This window comes from Ambystoma mexicanum, chromosome 4q (genome assembly GCF_040938575.1).
Source record: "Ambystoma mexicanum isolate Mex_15411 chromosome 4q, UKY_AmexF1_1, whole genome shotgun sequence".
Classification (NCBI taxonomy): Eukaryota; Metazoa; Chordata; class Amphibia; order Caudata; family Ambystomatidae; genus Ambystoma; species Ambystoma mexicanum.
The window spans coordinates 217,047,130-217,070,299 of NC_090928.1; the positions used below are offsets into that span (position 1 = coordinate 217,047,130).

The following is a 23,170-nucleotide window of genomic DNA, read 5'->3' on the forward strand; positions in this document are numbered from 1 at the left end:
GATCCTTGGAGGAGACTTCAATATGTGGATGGACCCCGCCCTGGACAGACAAAGTGAAACCAACACACCTAAACCGCCACACTCGGCTGAAGACACTGATATAAAAGTAGCACTCTCGACATTTGGGCTGACAGTTGGCGTCATCTCCACCCCACAGACAGCGGCTTCACCTTCCGCTCTATTCCCCATGGAACCCTCACGCGGATTGACTACGTGTTCCTGTCCGAAAACCTACTACGAGAAACCTCTGCTGCAGAAATATGCCCGATCTCGTGGTCAGATCACGATATGGTACTGACAGAGATACATTGGGCGACACACACCCCCCAGAACACAAAATGGAGATGCAACGACTCTCTCTGGACAGACACGGCGTTCAGAGATGAGTTCGAAAATGAAATCAAACAATTCTTCGTCTCCAATGACACTGGGGAGATTTCAAAGACTTCGGTATGGGAGGCAGCAAAAGCAACTTGGAGAGATATTCTCATTAGAGAAGGGGCCCGCAAAAAGAGAGAGCGAACCTTGATCGAAGAAAATATCAGGCAGAAATTGAGTGAAGCAGAGAAACTTGCACAATCAAACCCACAAGAAAGAGCGAAATACCACAATGAAGCCAGGGAACTCAGGGAAGAACTAACAATATTAGAAGTCGGCAAAATCAACCAAACTCTGCAGTACTTAAAGCAAATATTTTACGAAAAAGGCGACAAGGCTGATGCTCTTCTAGCAGCAAGACTACGCGCACAGAGAGCTGAAAGGTGGGTGAATGTAATAGAGAGAAGGGACGGCACACTCCTAAACACCATCGAAACCTCACCCCAAGGAATTCAAGAGGCGTTCGCCTTTTTCTACGAAGACCTATACACTTGTGACCCACCATCCCCGCCGGGTGTCATAGAAGATTATCTCAAAGGAGTCAAATTGCCATCGCTGTCACGTGCTGAGGCGCTCGATGTCCCTGTTAGCGAAGAAGAAGTTGCTGACGCTATCAAGAGGCTCAAAGCAGGGAAGTCTCCGGGAGACGATGGATTCACCCCTGGCTTCTATAAATCATTCACCGCGTACATCGCCCCCTTCTTAACAACGCTCTTCAACGAAATATTTGAAACAGGGAAAGTCCCCCCCTCCTTCGCACAAGCACTGTTAACGGTTATTCCAAAAGAAGGCAGAGACCCGAAATTATGCGAATCATACCGTCCCATATCGCTTTTGAATAGACGCCAAAATATACGCAAGGATCATAGCAGCCCGAATGGAAGTCCACTTGCCACGACTGGTGAATCCGGATCAGGTTGGCTTTGTGATCCAAAGACAAGGGGGCAGACACCATGAGGAAAACACTCCACCTGATACACGAAGCATGGCGCATGCCAGGAGACCCCGCCCTCCTGTCACTGGACGCCGAGAAGGCCTTTGACAGGGTGGACTGGGACTTTTTAGAACAGGTACTCATCGAAGTGGGACTGGGCCCGAGGCTCTGCCTTGCCATAAAAGCTTTGTACTCATCCCCGCAAACATCTGTCTCTGTCAATGGTGGCTATTCTAGATGGTTCCCCCTGGAGAGGGGAACGAGACAGGGTTGCCCATTGTCAGCCATCCTGTTTGTTCTCTCCCTCGAACCTTTGGCGCAACGGCTGAGACAAGACACCGGAGTACGAGGGATCAGAGTCGGAGACAAGGAATATAAGCTAGGTCTCTATTCCGACGACATATTGCTTCATCTCACCTATCCACTCGAATCTATCCCGGCAGCTCTAAAGATTATCGAAGAATATGGACAGATGGCAGGCTTGAAAATCAACACTGGGAAATCTATCCTGCTCCCGCTTGACAAGAGCAGGGACGATGAAGTAGAAAGATTCGCCCCATTAGGAATGAAGGTGAGCTTGACCACCCTGTGATACTTGGGCATCAACGTCACTCGAGACCTCGATACCTTGTACCAAGCTAACTTCCCGCCCTTGTCACTAACATTGCAAAACGATATGAAAAAGTGGGCCAATCTCACAATCTCATGGATGGGACGCTTAAATGCTATTAAAATGGTAATTCTCCCGAAGATACTATACCTATTTCAGATGCTGCCTATAAAAATGCCTAAAGAATTCTTCACTGAAGTAACAAAGTCCCTGTTGGCCTTTCTTTGGCAAGGTAAAAAACCGAGAGTCCCCAAAGCACTTCTGTATCTTAAAAAGGATGATGCGGGAGTGGGCCTCCCGAACTTAGAGGCATATTACAGAGCGGCACAGCTGCGAATATTGATCCCTCACCTGAGACAACAGACGGATTCACATTGGATAGCCTTGGACAATTTTCACCTTCGTCCGTATACTGTAGGCGAATGGATATGGGTACCTGGACCAAAACTGCGAAACAGTATCAGAAATCACCCGATAATCGGGACCATTTGGTCAATTCTGAAACCGAACAAGGACATGAAAGGGATTACAACCTGGCCTTCTCCCCTGGGACACCTGTGGGTCCCGGGGATATGCGATGACATATCAGAACCACTAAGCTACCAGTCCTGGTACGAAGCAGGCCTAGAGCGGGCAGGCCAATTGTGGAGAAATAAGGCCTTCATAACCATACCAGAACTCGAGGAGGCACTCAATATAGGCCCTCTATCTGTTTTCCAATACTTAAAACTAAAAGGAGTAATGTCACGAGGAAGGTGGAAAGAACAGCTTCAGAGAGACCTTACACCCTTTGAAAAATTTTTGGACACCTGGAAGGGCTCTAAAGGTCTGATAAGCGCCATGTATAACGCCCTGATAACAACCAACATAGCCCCCTCAACCAAGCTGAGGATCAAGTGGGAAACAGACTTACGAAGACCCCTACATGACGAGTTGTGGCTACGCATGTGCAGGCAGACAGCTAAAGCATCAATATCATGCCAATATAAACTTCACGCGCTCAAGCTCCTTCACAGATGGCAGTATGACCCGCTCAGACTTGCTAAAATGTACCAAGGGGTCAACCCACAATGCTGGAGGGGCTGTGGCCAAGAAGCAGACTATTGGCACATGTGGTGGGGCTGTAACAAGGTGCAGACATATTGGGATGAAGTCCTCAGTTGGATAAAAGAGCTAGATGATGAAGACAGAGGAAAATATCCCATACTGGTCCTCTTTGGATTAATTGAAGATGACGATAAGATCTTAAAGGCCCCTAGGATGACTCTGGGTTTGTTGATGTCTGCAAGAGCTTGCCTCACAATGGCATGGAAAAGACCATCCCTCCCCAATAAGACGGAATGGGTGAATGTCGCACGAAACATCTTCAGAATGGAGAGTTTGACCGCTGCCCTACACGGACATAGTACGTCGGTGGAAACTGAATGGGCTGCCTTCCGTGCACAATATATTATTTGAAAATTGGTGTGTGTAATGCTTTACTATGATCTCACTGATTGATCTGATGCCTGTATGAATAACATGTTGTGCTCATTTCCCTTGGACACTCGCGCCTATTGCTGACATCCGAACTCTGTAAAGAACTTTAATAAGTAACAGTAGAAACGTCCCTATTTGCATCTGGGATGCAAATGAAAGGGAGAGGTGATTGATGTCAGGGATGTCTTTCATTTGCATCTGGGATGCAAATGAAAGGGAGGGGTGATTGATGTCAGGGATGTCTTTCTTTTGTTGTCACTAGCGTATCACATGCCACACGTTTATATGGCTTCTTGCGTATTAAGAATATATGTTCTCTTTCCACGCAAATGTTTGCATTGAAAAGATGTCACTGTTGTACCTATAAAACCAATAAAATTGAAATTTCAAAAAAAATAGTCGGACTAGACTGGCTGCAGTTTCCCTTGTTGTTGGAGGCAGATTACACAGTACCAGTTGAACGACAGTCTCTGTCCATGAAGTGGAGCTCCATAACATCCTTTTAAAAGTCAGTGTGGCCAAACTACTAAAGACAGACCCAGATACCTACATTTGGGGAAATGTGAAAAGCAGGACTAGGAGGGTACTTTACTAAACCGACAAGTGTTGCCAGGTAGTAAAGAAAACCTGCCCTAAATTAAAAAAATTAAAAATTTAAATGGAGACTGATGTAGCTTTACTTGAACTAAGTGGGAAAATGTTGGGCAAATACGTGGATAAAATTAAAACACTGGGGCGTGTGCTAGGATTGGCATTTGGGTCTCAAGAGTAATGTAGGCACATAGTGACATACCCATGATCACATGCGGTGTCAGCGGGGAGCCGGGGCTCGTTCCCTGGAACTCTTGACTCCGAACCCAATGCTTAACAACTTGAGCAGATCTTCTTCCTGCAAACAAGGCAATTTGAAAACTATCAGTTGGTGCTTAAACCTTGTGATTCACTTCACATGTATTAATATAATATAGCAGCAGTTACAAAGATTTTAAAATTGTAAGCAATATAAACTGAAAATCAGACTTCAAGATAGCACTGTCAAAGCTCCATTTAAATGTATTTGAAAGGGCAAGGGCACCTGAATCTTTGCATTGAGCACCACAGCATTTGCATAAAAAACAGCAGTGGAATGCTTGACAAATTTGCCAACATATTTCAAACTTTATCTCCCGACTTAACTGTAATGGTTACTGGGGCGGGGTGTGCATTATAGGTACGTTTGATATTTATCATATTTGTAGATGCTTAAATCATCGTGTTAGGAACGATTTTCTTTCTGCACCTTACCCTCCATAGATTCTGTTAGGCAAGAATTGATGTAACACTGGTGGCAGGCGGTGGGATTGGCGTAGAGTGGTTACATTGATTATTTGCTGTACTTGTGCCCAACTAAACCAGCCACAAGGATAAGCACCACCAAAAAGATAAGCAATTGTAACATGCCAAATATGGATAACTTTAATGAGGCATCCCTGATTGACAGTAAATCAACTAAAAGACATGTGTAAATCCAGGTGTCTGACTCTGAAAAGTAAAAAATGAATTGATTACAAGGTTGTTAAATAACCAAAGTTCGGGTAGTAGGCCTGTAACCCCTACTCACCCAAGTAATGTTGAAGATAATGATGAGGATGCTAGTTTAGAGTCCAACTCCAATCTGCAGGAGGAGGTAGAGGAATCACAGGAAGAAAGATCCCCTCTGCCACAGCATGCCCGTGTACCTCAGCCACTTCCCATTGGGAACCCACAAGGTTCACATTTAAACTCAGAATAATGTTATCTTGAAAGACTAAGATAAGAGTTGGAGTTCAAGAAATGATATGTCCAAGCTGAAGCCAAACATCAAGAGGGGAAAAGATGCAAGATGAAATTAATATGAGAATGATGCCCCTTGATTCTGCTTCCCTTTCAGTGTCTGCTAGTCCCAAGAGGCCCTGCCTGCCTAAAGAAGCAGTGAGTATGTATGAACCTAAACTTGATGTATTGGATTGGCTGGGTATGTTTGAATACACCTATGGTCTTCAAGGAATATGTGGGAATAATTTGATTCCATGGCTCACGTCTAGGCTACCCCTGAATGGCTGTGATGGAATTGGGTACCAGTGAGAGAAAGGATCATTAATCAGTAAAACTGGCATTAGCCAGATTTGGGTAAACACCTTCCTAGTACCTTAAGAGGTTTAGGCTGATGGTACCCCTTGGGCTACCTGGGTATGTGAATGTTTAAAGAACTTGGATGGTTGGGTTAAGGGATACAGAGTACACCTTTGAAGTAATGAGGAATCTTTTTTTGCTAGAATCTATTTTTGATGCCCGCTTTCCTGTGCTGAGACAGCACTTTGCTGACTCAAAAAAGATTGATCCCAAGAAGCTAGCCCAGGCTGAACTTGTGGGTAGCCAACAGGGCCACTCACAAGGGCTCTGCGGAAAAACAAATCACAAAAAGTAAGGGAAGCAGCACAAGAAAGAGGGTAAAGAGAATTCCAACTCCAACCATCCAGAAGAGGGCCACAAACATAGCAAGGGTAAATTCCATGGGAAACCTGGTAGGTCTAGTGAATCCGTTGGTGCAAAACCAGAGGGGGGGGTCAACATAAACCTCCCACTCCAGCGAACATTTGGGAAATCTTTTGTACGCAAGTCTGTAGATCATGTAAAAGGGGGTCCCAGATATAAGGGTAAACCTTCAGGGGTCTACACTGCCTCCTTAGCCTTCATCCCTGAGGGAGAAGCACACATGGCAAGTGCACACTTTCAACTACTGGCTGAAGACCCCATTGGAGTTCAAGCCAGTGTTTCTTCAGTGTCCCTGGGTCTGTGGGAACAACAGAATGTGGACGAGTACAACTCCATACCAGATAACACAAAAGATTATAAGGACAGTGTTCGTGTAAAAGGTCAGGAAACCCCTGCCACCAGAGACACTGGGGCAAGCATTACAGTGGTAGATGAACGTTATTTCAAGCCTGGGGATGTAGCCAAGGCATCCAAAGTTCCCACTAAACGTGCAGGAGGTCCCATCCAAAAGGTTCCTTTTCTGCCAGCTCTCATCCAGTGCAATAATATGACTAAGAATTCCTGTTAGTGTATAGATGAAGTGCCAAGGAGAGTCATGTTGGGAAATGATTTGAAGACTCTTGTAGTTTTATCTAGTAATCCCAGCAAAAAGCAGAAGCAAACAAGATTGGCCAGAGAGGCAACCTTGAGAGAGACTCGTTTGAGGAGATTTCCAATACCTCCAGTCCACCCTTCAATTTCCAGGAAAAAGAAATAGAGAAATCCAAGGTTTCAGGGAAAAAGAAAGGTCTCAAACCTAAAGGTGCTCATAGGACAATGACCTCGCCAAGAGTACTGTCCCAGGTCACACCAGTGACACATGGCACTGCTGAGGCTGAGAGTGGGAAGACCAACCAAACTCTGGAGTCAGCTACTGGTGACAGAGCTGGAAAAATACCTTCCCTGCGTAGGAGATCTGGATCCTAGAGACCACCCTGAGCTGCAGACTTTACTTGCAGAAGGTGGACCCTCTAGGGCAGACTTCAACAGAGGACAAAGCCCCTCTCTAGAAGGTCTGCACCAGCAGACCACTTCCCAGCTGGAAAGGCAAGAGCCAGGGAAGCATAGGTTTTACTGGGAGGCTGGCCTCTACAGTGAACCTACTGATTCTACCCCATGGAACTTTATAACCCTCATAGTGAAACTAACTATGCCCGCATAAAAATGTTTTCTCTAATTACTTAGCAGTACTTACAATGAGAAACAGAAAGTATGGTGTTAACAATCACAAATATAAATTCGGTTAATGCTAAATGCAACAACCTTTATATAATTTAGCGGCAGGAAACTTAGACAAGTAGCGCAATTTCGGCACAAAAGATGTCCGAGGCGTAGAACGTAATGACATCACGCATGCTATAACGCCAGCGTGATGTCATACGCTCATTCAGAAACGTGTATTTAAATGTGCAATGCGCACAACAAAGTGCGCTGAATGAAGGAGCTAGTGGAGGGACAAACGGATCTCTCCAATCTTCCAGACCTATGACATCGTCAAAAAAGAAAAGGTAAGCCAATCTAACCTTTGATTCCCATGCAGAAAAATAGCAGACTTAATCATATGGAACCTTAACAAGGTTCAAAATCCCTCATAAAATTCTTTGTTTTTGTATTTACAAATAGGGAAACAAACGAATGGACCCTGTAATCGTGCTTTAAAACCACAGATACCCCAATAAAACAACGAAACTTTCATGCCAGACCAACCTATATCAAACATTATTGGTGAGTGCAACTCTCTTATATTCAACAAAGAGATGCAAAATGATTAGTTTATTTTCGCTATGTCTGAAATGTATAGATAGGAAAACGAAAAGTCATTCGGAAGGCTTATAAACATCTTTGTGTTTTAAATGTTTATATGCAAATGTGACTAGCCACAATACTTTAATGATTTCTTTATAGAAACTTTCTTTTCATCTTACAAAATGTATTCTATTGTTTGCTATAGCAAAAAAAACCTCTCCTGATGATCCCTTTGATGAAAATAAGGGTGAAACACATGTAGAGAGTCTACTTATTTAAGAGTCTACAAAATTAAGGAATTATAAACCCAGTACACAATAAAAAGTCAGTCTCGGAAAAAATTGAAAAGTGCGGAGAGTATTAATTTGGCACTCGCAATTGCAAACTGAAACCACAAATTGGAACGTTGCAAGTGGATATGTATAATTTCAGAAAAACATTTTTATCCTATCTATGGCAATCAAGATACAACACCACAGCTGACAACCAACACTTCAAAAAATATAAGCTATCAAATCAGAATTCGCCCAGAGACCGAAGTCCTGTTAAGATTGCCGCTATTGTGTTTACAGTGAGTCCATGGGCTAGTCCAGTTGTCATAGTGCCAAAAGCAGGAACCAAAGAATTGAGATTCGGTGTGGACTATAGAGCTCTTAATGCAGTGACCGCGAGTGATGCCCATCCTTTACCCAGGACAGATGAGCTGGTGGACAAACCTGGTTCAGCCAAGTTCCTTAGTAAGTTTGACCTGACCGACCATGCCAAGGAGAAAACTGCTTTTTCCACTCCATGAGGCCTCCTCCAGTTTAATGTTATGCATCTTGGACTCAGAAATGCACCTGCTACATTTCAGAGGATGGTGAAGTTCTGAATGAGTTCAAGGACTTCTGCATGGCATACTTGGATGACATTGCAGTGTGCAGCCCCACTTGGGAAGAGCACCTTCACCACCTAGGATGTGTTTTACAGGCTCTGGAACAGGCCCATCTGACCATAAAGGCTATTAAAAGGTCGAATTAGTCAGTACGGTGGTCTACCTTGGACATGAGTTAGGAGGAGGTGAAATAAGGCCTTTGCCTAGAAAAGTGCAAGCTGTAGAAGACTGGGTCACACCTACTACTCAGACCCAAGTGAGAGCCTTCCTAGGTCTCACCGAGTATTACAGGAACTTCATAGAGAAATAAGGGACCATAACTTCTCCCTTGAATGTGATCTCCTCACCCAAATTCCCCAAAAAGTACAGGTGGAATGAGGCGTGCACTAAGGCTTCTAAAGGAAGCTGTTGGGGAGAATTCTCATTTATGTGCTAAATTCCCTCTACCTTAGAGGCCCCCAGCAACTTTGCTGGATATTGAGGACTTGATATTTTTTTACCTGGAGAGAGTGTGACCCTTTTTCACACTCTTGTGTATTTTGAGATGTGTTTTACCCTCGTGTTTCCTTTGGTTATGGAGTCTAACCAACTTCACAGGCATCATCTTTTTCATGTGTCAGAGCACCCGCATTGACACAGGGAAGCCTTTCAGGCTTTCCCAAGGTTTAACTACCTTATCTGGGATAAACTACTTTTACCCAGAACAGTGGAGTGAAATTAACTTCACTTAGTCCTGTAATTTTCTAGACCAAGCACAACCTATCTTCCTATAGAGTGCTGGCGGGACCCCGTAGAGTCAGGGAGAGGGACACCAGATTGTGTGCGTTACTTGTAAACTGGCCGAAAGCATTTGCAAGATCCTCCAGACTCACACGACGTCGGACCAACCGAGCCAGACACCCCCTCCCCCCTCAGCTCAGTGTGGGACCTCAGAAGCAAGGGCAGTCCACCTTGACAGCCAGGACCAGCTTTGCTACCAGTGCGGTAGCTGAAACGCGAAACAGCCACTGAAATTGAAGTGTGCCAGTTGCAAGCTTATGACTGTCCCAGTGCAGGAGTGCCCCAACGTCCTCCCTCTTGTCCCCACGACTGAGGCCAGGAACAGCAAGATCTGCAGGAACTGCCAGGAACAGAAGTCATCAGCTGCATCTTTTTCTTCATTTGTAAGGTACTGTAAAACAAGACAGAGAACTTACCTCTCACAGTGAAAGTGATTGAAACTTTTGCAACTCACAGGCCTAATCAGCTTATGACCCAACATATGATGATTCTTTTTACAAAATACTTCCAGGAAATTGTGCAGAAACGTTTCAGTTTAATTACCAGAACCGCTTTAAACTATCCAAGACTTTAGCCCATTGTCTTTGGCCTAGCCTATTGAATTTAATTGACTCTTCTGGTGAACTCAAAGTATTTGCACTGTATAAGAAAAATTGTAACCTTTTATGTTCTGAAAACCTTTACTTTTTACGCCTCTTGAAAAGTATTGAAGTATATTTGTGTGTTATTATGCAATTGCCTCCTTCTAATGCATGTTTTTATAACTGACAGATATGTATTTATCAAAGAAACCTTGAGTATAAGTTTATTTGGACACCTGTGATTGTAAACCTCTGTAAAACATCATTGCTGTCACATTCCCCTCTTGAGATAAGTCTGGCTGCTCAACACGCTACCAAAACTGTGTAGTACATACTTATACCAAAGGTTGGTTTGCTTACACCTGTAGTCATAGTTCTGTGTAGTGTTCCCAGATGGTAGTGCATACAAACATTGCCTAACACACAGCACCTTCAGTGCAGTGCCAGAGAAATCCTTTAGATTGCTCTTAAGGTTTAAATACCTTTTCTTGGGTGAATTACTGTTCCCAAGAATAGTAAAGTGAAATTGACTTTACTTAACTTTTCTCTTTGTATGTCCAGCACACACCATCTTATATGGAGTGCAGGGGGGTTACTTAGTATCCCCTTTTCCTACTTACTCATGTAACATGTTTTATGTTACCCTCACTACTTTAAATGGCTGGTGGCAGTGGTTTAATTTTCCTACCATTGTGCTCTTCTCCCGCAGGCTGAATCCTCAACTGCAGTACAGCACCCATGGGGGACCATTTCGTCAAAATGGCCCTGCTCGCTTTCTTTGCCATTTTCTGTTTGTGAGGTCTTTCTTGGGTTCTACTCTGCACGCCAAGCCAGGTTTTTCCGCCCTTTGTTCATTTTGCCTTTGAAGGACTTCAGTACTGAAACCTGCCTCTGGCTCCAGTGTGTCTGGAAGGGCAGCAAGTGAGGAAGGTTCCCGAATCTCCACTGTCCTTTGTCTTAAGGAATGCCTGAATGCACCCAGTCCCAATTGGCTGGCTGGCTGTCCGTCCTTGCAGGACAGCCACCCTGCTGTTTGAGTGACAGCTAGGCTGTGCTTGAATGTGAGAATCCTGCTTAAAAGGAGAGGGTGTTACGCTCACCTGGCTTCCACAGGGGCGTCGGTCGGACCCGGACTGCTGCGGCCTCCACCCACGTGATGCGTAGTGCAGCGATGACTGACTATATTCTCCTACAAGTGGAGAGATGAATTTAGCCACTTGTGGATTCAAGTGATAGCACCCCCACTGTCCTCCCCACTAATCACCTTTGAAGCGCACTCTCAGCAATCTCACCTTATATTCTTGAAGGATGAGCCCTCCATCCTGGGAAGCATGCAGGGCCGCGTTGATGACCAGTTACTTCACTGGCCTGAAGATATTGGAAGAGTTGTAGACTAATCCTGACTCTAAAAAAGGTCCTGGAGAAGAGCCGTAAGTATATAGTTCGTAAGAGTTCAAAATGTCTGGAATTCACTCCTGTCCAATTCCTCTTTTATCTTGCAGCTTTGACCCAATAAGAAGATTGACAGCTGAAAGCGCTCCGGTAAAAGTCTGTGTTATCCAACACTGTCCGGTAAATAATGCCAAGGGTTAAACTTGCTGCTTTCTCCTTATCTTACAGGTGCGGCATAAGAAGATGTGGCGTGCTGATGAATTATACCTCTGGCGGTAAAATCAGGTAAGCATATGGCGGCTAAAGAGATTGTCTCTGTCTGTTCTCTCTGCTCACCTTGTTGTTTCTTGTCCCACTTAGGTGCCGGGATTCGGCGATGTAAAGATGGAGACAGCGCCGGATCGAAGAGATGCTGCGCTGCTACTGGCAATCCGACGCATTTAAAACAAAGTCTTTCCTCTGGTTTGAAGATGCGATGAATCCGGAATCAGGTAAGAAATCGGGTAATACTCTTGTTCTAACCTTTGCTTCTTTCCTTCTTTCTAGGTGCTCCAGGTTCAAGGCGGGCGTGGCAGAAGGCTGGATGCTGCTGCTGGCACGGTGAGCGTTACGCTGCTGGATGCAGAATAACACGAAGCTTGTGCTGCTCTTCGGGCGTGGTTTAAAAAGCCTCCAAAGTAGTCCCAGGTAGGTATTCCTCCCCGACCACACCCGAGTAACAAAATAGTCCCTAAAGTAGTCCCTTCCAGGCCTCACATGGGCTTGGATCTTCTTGCAGCATGGTCTGCATCAGGTAAGTGTGCAACTATGAGCCTGGCGCCTATGGCGCCTGGACCGATATCCCATATGAGCCTGGCGCCATAGGCCCCAGGACTGAAGCCAGACAGCCCCTAGCAGGGGTTGCTGGGTTTTCTCAAGGCGACATGATGTCTGCTCCCGGGGCTGATGGACGTGGTCTGGATGCCCAGGGGTATGCATCATGACAGCACTCCCCCCTCAAGGCCCCTCCTAAAGTCGTTCCTCCACTTGGTCTTGGTTTGTCTGGGAAGTCCCGATGGAATCTTCACTAATCGTGGTGCATGAATGTGGTCACTAGGCTCCCATGACCTTTCCTGTGGCCCGTAACCTTTCCAATCGATTAAGTAAAAAAGTTTTGATTTAACCACCTTGGAGTCCACAATGTTTCACCTCGAATTCAGGTTCTCCATCTATCAAGATAGGATCTGGTGGTTTGGTTAATCTTGTTCCTGGTTGAACTGGTTTTAAAAGTGAAACATGAACGACAGGATGAATTCGCATATTGGAGGGTAATTCCAGTTTGAGGGCCACCGGGTTGATCATGACCTTAATGGTGTAAGGTCCCAAATATCTAGGATTAAAAGTCTGAGTTCCTTTCAGAGGTACGTGTTTTGGAGCTAGCCAAACCTGATCTCCAATTTGGTACTGTGGAGTTTCACTTCTATGTAGATCAGCATTTTTCTTGTATTTCTCTTTTGCTTGCTTTAAATGTTCTGTCGCTTCCTTGAAGGCTTGTGTAATAGTAGAATTTAAATGACTAACTGCAGGCATTTCTAAGTGCTGAGGCGAATGGAGTTCTGAGGTTCGAGGGTGGTGTCCATATATGGTATAAAAGGGGCTTTGTCCGGTTCCTGAATGTACAGAGTTATTGTATGCATATTCGGAAATCCATAAAATTTCTTTCCAATTACATTTGGTCTGGTGAAGCATACAACGAAAGTACTGTTCAAGGGTCTGGTTGGTCCTCTCCGTCTGACCATCGGTCTGGGGATGGTGACTGGTTGATAACCTTACGTTGATTTGAGCCAATTGGCAACATTTCTTCCAAAAATGTGAAATGAATTGACTACCTCGGTCACAGACCAATACAGAAGGAAACCTGTGTATTCGAACGATGTTTACGAGGAACTCCTTGGCCAGGACTGAAGCAGAAGGTAATCCCTTCAAAGGAATAAAGTGAGCCATCTTGGAAAAAAGATCCACGATAACTAGAATGGAACAAGTTACTTACCTGTAACTGTTGTTCTCTAGCAAGGGTCTGGCATGGATTCACATGCTCATGAATATTCCCCGTCAGGCTGGGAATCCTCGGTAGAGAAAAATCAGTATCAGTTTCGTTTCTGATCTGTCTTTCGTAGTAGTAACCAATCACTGATCTCTGCGTCATACTGACCACAGCCAATGACTGCCATCTCCCTAAGCCCCGGCTCTGGCAGCCATCCTCAGATTTGGTAGCACGTGAAATGGCAGTATGACCAAGTGAAGAGCCGCAGAGGGGTAGGCGGGAGGGTTTGCATGTGAATCCATGCCAGACCCATGCTGGAGAACAACAGGTAAGTAACTTGTTCCTTCTCCAGCATGGGGTCTGGCATGGATTCACATGCTCATGAATAAAAGAATACATAGCAGTACACACATGCACAACCACTGGATGTGGCAACAGGCTCAACATTAAGCAATAAAACAACTCAACATTAAGCATCTCTTACCTCCTCACAAGGCTCACCTTAAGCGAACAGGTTGCGCAGCACTGCTTGGCCGACCCTGGACTCCTCCCTGGAATCCCGGTCGACGCAGTAGAATTTCATGAAGGTGTGCGTCGACCTCCACGTAGCAGCCCTGCAGATATCCAGCAGGGGCACACCAGATAGGAACGCCGTGGTAGCTGCGATCGCTCTGGTGGAATGGGCTCTCGGACAGCCGGGCAGCGGTCGGTTTGCCAACCGATGACAGTACATGATACAGCCGGAGAGCCATCTGGAAATGGAAGCCTTTGAGAGAGCCTTCCCCTGATCGACCGGTCCAAAGTTCACAGAAAGTTGTGACGTCTTCCGAAAACTCTTTGTGCGGTCCACATAGAACTTCAGCGCTCTAGCCACATCCAGCGAGTGCAAAGTCCTTTCAGCCGGCGACGAAGGCGACGGGAAGAGAACAGGCAACACCAAGGGTTCGTTGAGGTGGAAGTCCGACGGCACCTTGGGCATGAAGGAGGGGTGCGTCCTGAGCACTACCCTCGTGTCGTGAAAAGTCAAGTACGGGGGCTTGCAGGAAAGGGCCTGGATCTTTCCCACCCGTCGTGCGGAGGTGATGGCCACAAGAAACGCTGTTTTCCACGACAAGAACTTCAACGGAGCTGAGTGCAGAGGCTCGAACGGAGGTCCCATGAGCTTGGTCAGCACCACGTTGATTTCCCACGCCGGGGCCGGAGCCTTCACCGGCGGGAACGATCTGAACAGTCCCTTCATGAATTCTTTCACCAGATGATGAGACCACAAAGACATCCGTCCCGTGGTTCTGGTGTATCGGGAGATCGCAGCAAGATGAATCTTGATGGAAGCGTGCGCCAGTCCAGCCTTGGCCAGCGTCAGTAGGTACAGCAGTATTTGAGGAGCCGTAATCCGTAGAGGGTTAATCTTCTGTGCGTGGCACCAGACAGAGAACCTCTTCCATTTGTGTCCGTAGCATTTAAGAGTTGAGGACGCCCTGGCCTTTGCAAGAACCTCTCTGCAGTCGGTCGGTATGTCGGAACCTCCAAACTCTAACGTTGCAGGAGCCAGGCCTGCAAGTTCAGCGACTTCGGGTCGTGATGGAGGATGGCGCCTCCTACCCTGGAGAGAAGATCCGCGTCCACTGGCAGCTTGATTGACGGGGACGCTGACAAGTCCAGAAGGTCCGGGAACCATATCTGCCTCGGCCACGCAGGTGCGACGAGGATCATCCTGCGTAGTGACCTCTTGAGCTGGTCGATGAGCCGGATCAGCAACAGCAATGGAGGGAACGCGTATAGAAACCGGCCCTCCCAGGGGAACGAGAAAGCATCGCCCATGCTCCTCGGCTGGGGAAACCTGTTGGCGAACCTCCGGCACTTGGTGTTCGTCGCCGTCGCTAACAGATCGATCTGGGGTGTGCCCCACCGTCGGAAGAGGCAGTCCACTAGATCCTGTCGTAGTTCCCACTCGTGGCACGAGCGCAGCTCCCTGCTGAGCGAGTCGGCGATGGTGTTTTTTATTCCTGCCAGATGAAACAGCACCAGAAACATCCCTTGGGCGACGGCCCAATGCCACAGATTCTGCGCCTCCTTGGACAGGGCTGGGGATCTGGTACCACCCTGCTTCCTGATGTAGAACATGGTGGTGGTGTTGTCGGTGAAGATCCTCACCATCTTGCCCTTGAGGGACGGAAGAAAGGACCTGAGGGCCCAAAACACTGCCCGGAGCTCCAGGACGTTGATATGGAGGGACTTTTCCGTCGGAAGCCAAAGGCCTCTCGCATGCAGATTTTCGGTGTGCGCTCCCCACCCTTCCAGGGAGGCATCCATGGTCACTGTCTTCTGGTGGCCCGGGGTTTGGAAGTCCATGCCCGCCGTCAGAAGCGCGCGGGTGCCCCACCACCGGATCGCTCGTCGGAAGCTTTCGTCGAGTGCGATCCTGTCCTCGAAGCTGCCCATCGTCTGGATCCAGCGAGCGTCCAGGAACTCCTGTAACGGGCGCATCCGAAGCCTGCACAGGAGGATGAGATAAATGCAAGAAGACATCATTCCGAGGAGTGATTTGATGGACCTCACCCTGGCCGCGTCCGCAACCAGCATCCGCTGCACCTTGCCCAAGATGGCCCTCGTCCTTTCCTCCGACGGAGAGGCCAGAAGCGCCACTGTGTCGAGTTTTGCTCCCAGAAACAGTGCGTCTTGCACGGGCACCAGGTGGGACTTGGCGTAGTTTATGGAGAATCCCAGGTCCGTGAGTAGTTGGACGGTCCTCGCCGTGTGCTCTGCGGCGAGCTCCCTTGTCTTTGCTCGGATGAGCCAGTCGTCCAGGTAGGGGTAGACGTGGATCCCCTCCAGGCACAGCCGCGCCGCCACCGGTGCGAGGCACTTGGTGAACACCCTGGGTGCCGACCTCAATCCGAAGGGAAGGGCTCTGAACTGGTAGTGATGCCCTTGGACCACGAATCTGAGAAACTTTCGGTGTCCCTTTAGGATGGGGATATGGAAGTAAGCATCTTCCAAATCCAACGACGACAGGAAATCGCCCTCCTCCAACTGACCCAGGACGTGCTGGAGGGTGACCATCCGGAACTTCTGTGCCTTGATGAATTTGTTCAGTCGTCGTAGGTCCAGGATGGGATGCCATCCTCCTGTCTTCTTCACGAGGAAGTATCTTGAGTAAACTCCGGAGCCCCGAAGCCTCTTTGGGACGAGCTTGATGGCGCCTTTCTTGAGCATCGCCTTTACCTCCAAGAGAAGTTGAGGGACGTGATGTTCCTTCCTGGCCACGGGGGGACGCGCGGGCACTTCTTTAGAAACTCGAGCGCGTGACCCTGGGCCAGGGCGTCCAGCACCCAACGGTCGGTGGAGATGGACTCCCACACGCTGACGAAGTTCGCCAGACGGCCTCCCACCGGGGTGCTTCGGTGGGGGCCCGACCCCACGGCTGGTTCAGTCCTACTTTGACAAGGCTTTGCCGCCTTGTCCTCCCTGGCGACGACGGCGGGGTCCGCCCGACTTGCCTCGTCCCCTGTAGGCTTCCTGTGACAACGAACGGGCTGCTTGACGGTAGGTGGAATATCTGCCGCCGGAACCTTTGGAGGCACCCTGCTTGCCTCCGGTGCTCCAAAAGGACGGCCGTCGTTGCTGGAGAACACCAAGAGCCCGGGCCGTCTCCGTGTCCGTCTTGATGGCTTGCAGGGAATCGTCCACTGTTTTCCCAAACAGGTTGCTCCCGTCGAACGGCATGTCAAAAACTCTGGTCTGCACGTCCTTCCGGAAGTCTGTTGCCTTGAGCCATCCACACCGTCTAAGGCACACACCGTTGCCCAACTGGCGAAACCCAGTGTCAGCGATGTCCGTCGCTATCGTAATGGCGTGGTCCGACGCCACTTCTCCTTCCTGCAAGATCTCTAGGGCCTCCACCCTCTTGTCGTCCGGTAGGAAGTCCAGCAGGGGGGCGATCTTGTACCACAACTCCCTGTCGTAGCGGGCTACGATAGCCAAGGTGTTGGCAGCCTTAATCGTCGTCGCTGCCGATGAGATGACTCTGCGTCCCATCGTGTCCAATTTCTTTCCCTCGCCGTCCGGGTGGGGGGGGGAGGGGTGATGGTTGACGTAGAGGCCGATGCCCCCCCGCTTTCTTCCTGGCTGCCGCGGAGACGACCGAGTCCGGGGTCGGCTGTGCCCGAAGGCACAAGGGGGCCGCGTCCGGCACCCAGTACTTCTTCTCGTACCGATCCCTTCTCGCAGGCGTTGTGGATGGGTTCTTGAGGAGGGCGAGACCCTCATCCCAGATATTGTCCAGTAGAGGTACAGCGAGGACCGTCTTCCTCTTGGTCTCGCGCTGTTGATAAAGGAAACCTTCCTTCCTTCTCTTCCGGGCAGAGCTGGAAAAGCTCGGATGCCCGGGCGATCATGGCATGAAACTATCCAATCTCGTTGGGCGGGGAAGCCCGGGGAGGAGGTGACGACGGAAGATACTCGTCGTAAACCTCGTCTGTACCCGTCACGGCCGTGTCCGTCCCCGTATCATCCCCACGGGTCGTGGATGGGGAGGAGGGCTGAGCAGGGCGCAATGGTTGAAAAGGAGGTGGAGGATGAATACTACTTCTCTTAGGAGGAGGGCTCCCAGAAGGGCCTGGCTCCGGGTCCCCCTTCGGGCGCGGTTCCTCCGTTGGTGGTAACGGCAATCTCGTCCTTATCTCCGAGCATAAGGACTGTATAGCCAACAAAATGGCCGCCGAGCTGTCTTGCGGCACTGGTTGAGGGGATTCCGATGGGCAGTCAGGAACCTCGTCGGCACCCTCGACGTTCTCGTCGTCTCATTCGTCGGGGTCCCTCCCGACGGGCTGGTCTTCTTCCACGCCAATGCAGTGGCTTAAGACTTCGATCAGCTCCTCTTCAGAGGTTGAGGCCGAATCCACGATGGCCTCCTGCCCCCCCTTTTTCTTCTCCGTCGGAGGTTTCACAGGGGGTCCTGTCGATGGGCTTGAAAGAGGACTCCCTCCGCGGTGGCAGGGAGACTGTGGGCCCCGAGGTCGCCTCCACTGGTGTAGCCTCCACAGGCTGAGCCAGGGCCGCCGCGACTCTCGATAGAGGCCTTGGCAGGGTGGATCAAGGCTTTCACCACCTTAGGTGCACTCACCGCCTTCTCCTTGGGGGGAGGGTCACCGCCTTGCTCCCCCTCAGATGGGGCCTTCGAGCTCGACCGGGGCCTCTCCAGCAGCTTCGCCGGGTGCTCGGACTTCCTCTTACCCGAGCCAGAGCGTTGGCTCGTGGTTGATGGCGCCGGGGAGGTTGCGCCCTGCCTGGCAACCGAAGAGCCTGACCGTTCGGCGCTCCCGGTGCCAGCGGACACGTGGTGCTCGGCCTTCTGTTGGACCCCCGTCGCCGGGGTGCCCTCAAAGGTCTTAGAAGACTGCTCGGACTTCTTTTTCTCGCCCGACGGGCTCTTCCCTTCCAGCCAGTTGGCGAGACGCAGATGGCGGTCCTTCATGGTCCACTCCGACATGTTCCCGCAAAACGCACAGTCCTTCTCCACGTGCGTCTTGTCCTCATGCAGGCAGTTGAGGCAAAGGGAGTGTTCGTCCTCCTTGAAGACATTCTGAAGCTGGCATCCAGGGCAGACCATGAACAGCTTTCCGGGCGTCGAGCTTCCCTTCTCCTGGGCCATGTCCGAGATGGGCCTGAGAAACTTCTGGAGTCCTCCAAAAACGTGGCTCGACGAAATCTTCACCCTTGAGGGGCGTAGAAGAATCCGACACGGGTCCCCGTTGATCGGATAAAGAAACGGTGGAGCTTGAGGCTCTTTTGACTGAAAAAAGAGAATTTTCCTATGAAAAAGTGCGAAAACGCACTAAAGCTCGAGAGCAATAGCACGAGGATCCCAACACTTGAACGTGCGGTAAAAATCTGAGGATGGCTGCCAGAGGCAGGGCTTAGGGAGATGGCAGTCATTGGCTGTGGTCAGTATGCCGCAGAGATCAGTGATTGGTTACTACTACGAAAGACAGATCAGAAACGAAACTGATAGTGATTTTTCTTTACCGAGGATTCCCAGCCTGACGACGGGGAATATTCATGAGCATGTGAATCCATGCCAGACCCCATGCTGGAGAAGGTGTTAAATCCATTACATGGAGGTAGATCAGTAATAAAGTCTAAAGATAAGGTGTGCCTTGGTGTATGTGGAATATCCAAAGGTTGTAAAAGGCCAGTTTTTTTTCTTCTGACTCTTGTTTTGGGCGCAACTGCCGCAAGACATCACAAATGACTTTATATTTTTTCACCAGGTGGGCCACCAGAATTGTCTTAATTTTGGCTTCGGTTTTTGCGATACCTGGGTGACCGTCCATTAGGGCATCATGGTAACTGGAGATCACAAGTTCGTTTAATTTCTTGTGTGGTAGAAATAGTCGTCCTTGATAGTAGGGTAGGTCATTGATGACTGAGTAATCCGGGCCTTTCTTTACCCAGTCCTGCAGAGCTGCTGGATTGAAGAGTTGTTGGATTTTTAAATGAATTTCTTCTAGTGTCTGTAAAGTAGTTATGCCAAGAATTCTTTGTCCAGAAATTATAGGCATGGGCTCCGGGTTCGCATATGCTTCTTCCATTCCTATTCGGGATAAGGCATCTGCCTTGCCATTTTTACAGCCTGGTCGATAAGTGATCACAAAATCGAATTCGGCAAAGAACAATGCCCATCGAAGTTGGCGCAATGATTGGGCTTTGGCAGTTCTTAGATACTGCAAGTTCCGGTGATCAGTGATTACAGTAATGGTATGCCTGGCACCGAGAAGATAGTGTCGCCAAGCCTTAAAAGCAGATTTGATGGCTAATAACTCTTTATCGGTAACCGCATAGTTTAACTCGGGTGCCGAGAACTTTTTGGACCAAAATGCCACTGGGTGAAGTTGACCAGTTTCAGGATCCTTCTGGGACAGGACAACTCCCATGGCTAAACTGGATGCATCAGTTTCCACTATGTATGGAAGCTCTGGGCGTGGATGCTTTAAGACAGGCGCAGACGTGAATTTCGCTTTCAGCTCTTGGAAGGCCTTTTCAGCCTCTTTGGTCCACAAGAAACGTTTGTTATTTCGCAAAAGTGCTGTGATGGGATGTACAACATGTGAGTAGTCCGGAATGAATCTGCGGTAGAAATTGGCAAATCCGAGCATGCTTTGCACCCCTTTAACTGAACTATGTGATGGCCACTTGAGAATTGCGTCCACCTTTCGTGAGTCCATTCGGACTCCTTTTGGAGTCGAGATAAATCCAAGGAATTCAACTTCCGTAACATGAAAAATACATTTTTCCAATTTTGCATATAACTTGTGCTGGCGTAGTTTCTCAAGGACTGCACATACGTGCTTAACATGGTCTGATTCTGAGGAGGAGTAGACAAGGATATCGTCTATGTATACGACAACACAGACGTCAATGAGTTCACGAAAGACATTGTTCATAAAATACTGGAAGGCTGCTAGTGCGTTGCACAACCCGGAGGGCATCACCTGATACTCGAATAAACCGTACTTGGTGCGAAAGGGCGTCTTCCATTCGTCGCCTTTTACACGTACCAGATATGCCCCTCGGAGATCTAACTTAGTGTAGATACAAGCATCCTTTACTTGGTCTAGTAATGCGGGGATCAGAGGCAATGGTACCAGTTTTTTACCGTAATCTGATTTAGTGTGCGGTAGTCTATGCACGTTCTAAGGTCACCTTCCTTTTTTGGCACGAAGAACAAAGCTGAGGATACAGGAGACTTGGAAGGGCGAATAAAGCCATTGGCAAGGTACTGGTCTAAGTATTGTCGTAGGTGAAGGTTCTCAGGTTCCGTAAGGGCATAGATCCTGCTACAAGGGGGTTGTGCACCGGGTACGAGATCGATTTGACAATGGTACGATCTGTGAGGAGGTAAGGTGTTTGCCTGTTCCTTTTGGAAGACATCCTGGAATTCTTGGTATTCTGGAGGTAGTTGCAGGACTGCTGTGGTTACTGTGGCCAGGCCGGCGTTCTGATTTTTCTTTGGGTAACAGGTTTGTGCACAATCCGGGAAGGTTATTCTCTGCTCTCGCCAATCAATACAAGGATTATGTGTTTCCAACCAAGGTATCCCCAGTATTATTTGGAACTGTGGGGCTTTGATTAGATCAAACACAATAGTCTCTCGATGCCCATCCTGACCCAATAGTGTCATCTCTGCAGTGGAATGAGTTACAGGCCCAGAGGCTATTTCAGTTCCATCGACTGTGGTGAGGACATCAGAGGTGGTTTTTCGGCAGAGAGGTAGATTCATCCTGGAAGCCAATTCGTGGTCCATATAGTTCCCTACAGCCCCGCTATCAATGTATGCACTTACTGCGTGCATACGTGAGGGTTGTCTAGGATCAATTAGGACCATTGGTATGATCAGATGCGAGGTCCGAGTGTCCTTCTTTAAGCTCGGCAAACGGACCTCTACACTTGTCGAGCATGGTCGTTTTCCGAAGCAGGCTCTTTTGGACTTTTATCAGCAACTCCTACCACCTTCTTGGGTGGTTTTATAGGGCAATCCCGTAGAAAATGTCTTGCGGTTCCACAGTAAAGACACAATTGCATCTGTCTTTTTTCCCTTTCCTTTTGAGTTAAGGTTCCTTTGACCCCTCCCGATTTGCATAGGTTCTGATGCATCTGTTCCTTTGGGGGCAACGTTAGATTTAACCGATACCCGATTTTCGAACTTAGCTTGATCAGCCTTTCTATTCTGGAGTCAATGATCCAGCTGGACCACTAAATCTATAAACTCTGCGCAATCCTGAGGTGGGTTCACAACTTGAGCCAAGACGTCCAAGTTCTCCCCGAAGTCCACGATGAAACAATGTAATTCTTTTTTTCTCAGGCCATCTGGTTTCCACTATCAATCTATTGAAGGTTGTGATATAGGTTAGCAGATCCTGGTTACCCTGTCGTAGGGACAAAAGTTCGTTATCCAGGGCCTGTCCTTGGGAGTGCCGGGCAAATAGTCTTTCTATGCTCGTTTGAAAGCCCTGAACATCCCGAAGAATTGGGTCATCCTGAGTAACTAGTGGAATTGACCAATCAGCTGCACTGCCGCCGAGATGATAATACAAAGGCAACCTTGGCTTGATCGTTTGGGAAGGCTCCTGGTCTGCATAAAAAGTGCAAGCGGCATTGGTTCATAAACACGGCAAACCTTTTGGGATCTCTGGCAAAGCGTTCGGGTGGAGCTAATGGAATATTTCCTGGTAGGTTTATTTGCACAGGGTTACTCGATAACACAGGAGCTGGGTTTCCCCCGGAACCAGGTAGGGGTGCTTGTCCAGCTTGAGTTTGCAGCAGTTGTCTAGCGATATCATCTGTGCGCTCCTTCAATACAATTAGTTCTCTTCTGAGGGCATTAGTCTCTTGGCGAGCGGAGTGCACTTCAGCCCTAAGTTCCCCCAATAGTTGGGCCAGTTGGTCGGTTTCTGAGGTTTCCATAACGCCCGGGTGGGGATTTGTAGATAGCCTTCGCGTTCTGTTACGCTCACCTGGCTCCCACAGGGGTGTCGGTCGGACCCGGATTGCTGCGGCCTCCACCCACGTGATGCATAGGGCAGTGATGACTGACTGGATCTGCCCTCCTAATCTTGTCTGTTTGGCCCGTAGAAATATTGTCCTACAAGTGGAGAGATGGATTTAGCCACTTGTGGATTCAACTGATAGCACCCCCACTGTCCTCCCCACTAATCACCTCTGAAGCGCCCTCTCCGCAATCTCACCTTATATTCTTGAAGGAGGAGCCCTCCATCCTGCGAAGCACGCAGGGGCGCGTTGATGACCAGTTACTTCACTG

General features: G+C 48.5%; 1 protein-coding gene across 3 annotated transcripts in view; it reads right to left on the minus strand.

Moving 5' to 3' along the window:
- SCAF8 (SR-related CTD associated factor 8) overlaps nucleotides 1–23,170 on the minus strand; it is a 2,093,867-nt gene that overhangs the window by 1,801,801 nt on the left and 268,896 nt on the right. For all 3 annotated transcript variants that reach the window (XR_011268119.1, XM_069607748.1, XM_069607747.1), the window contains exon 6: nucleotides 4,195–4,290. Coding sequence is in view for 2 of the 3 variants with exons in the window: in XM_069607748.1 (XP_069463849.1) it covers nucleotides 4,195–4,290 (96 nt within the window). In the remaining variant the exon portion in view is untranslated. The remainder of the gene's footprint in view (nucleotides 1–4,194; nucleotides 4,291–23,170) is intronic.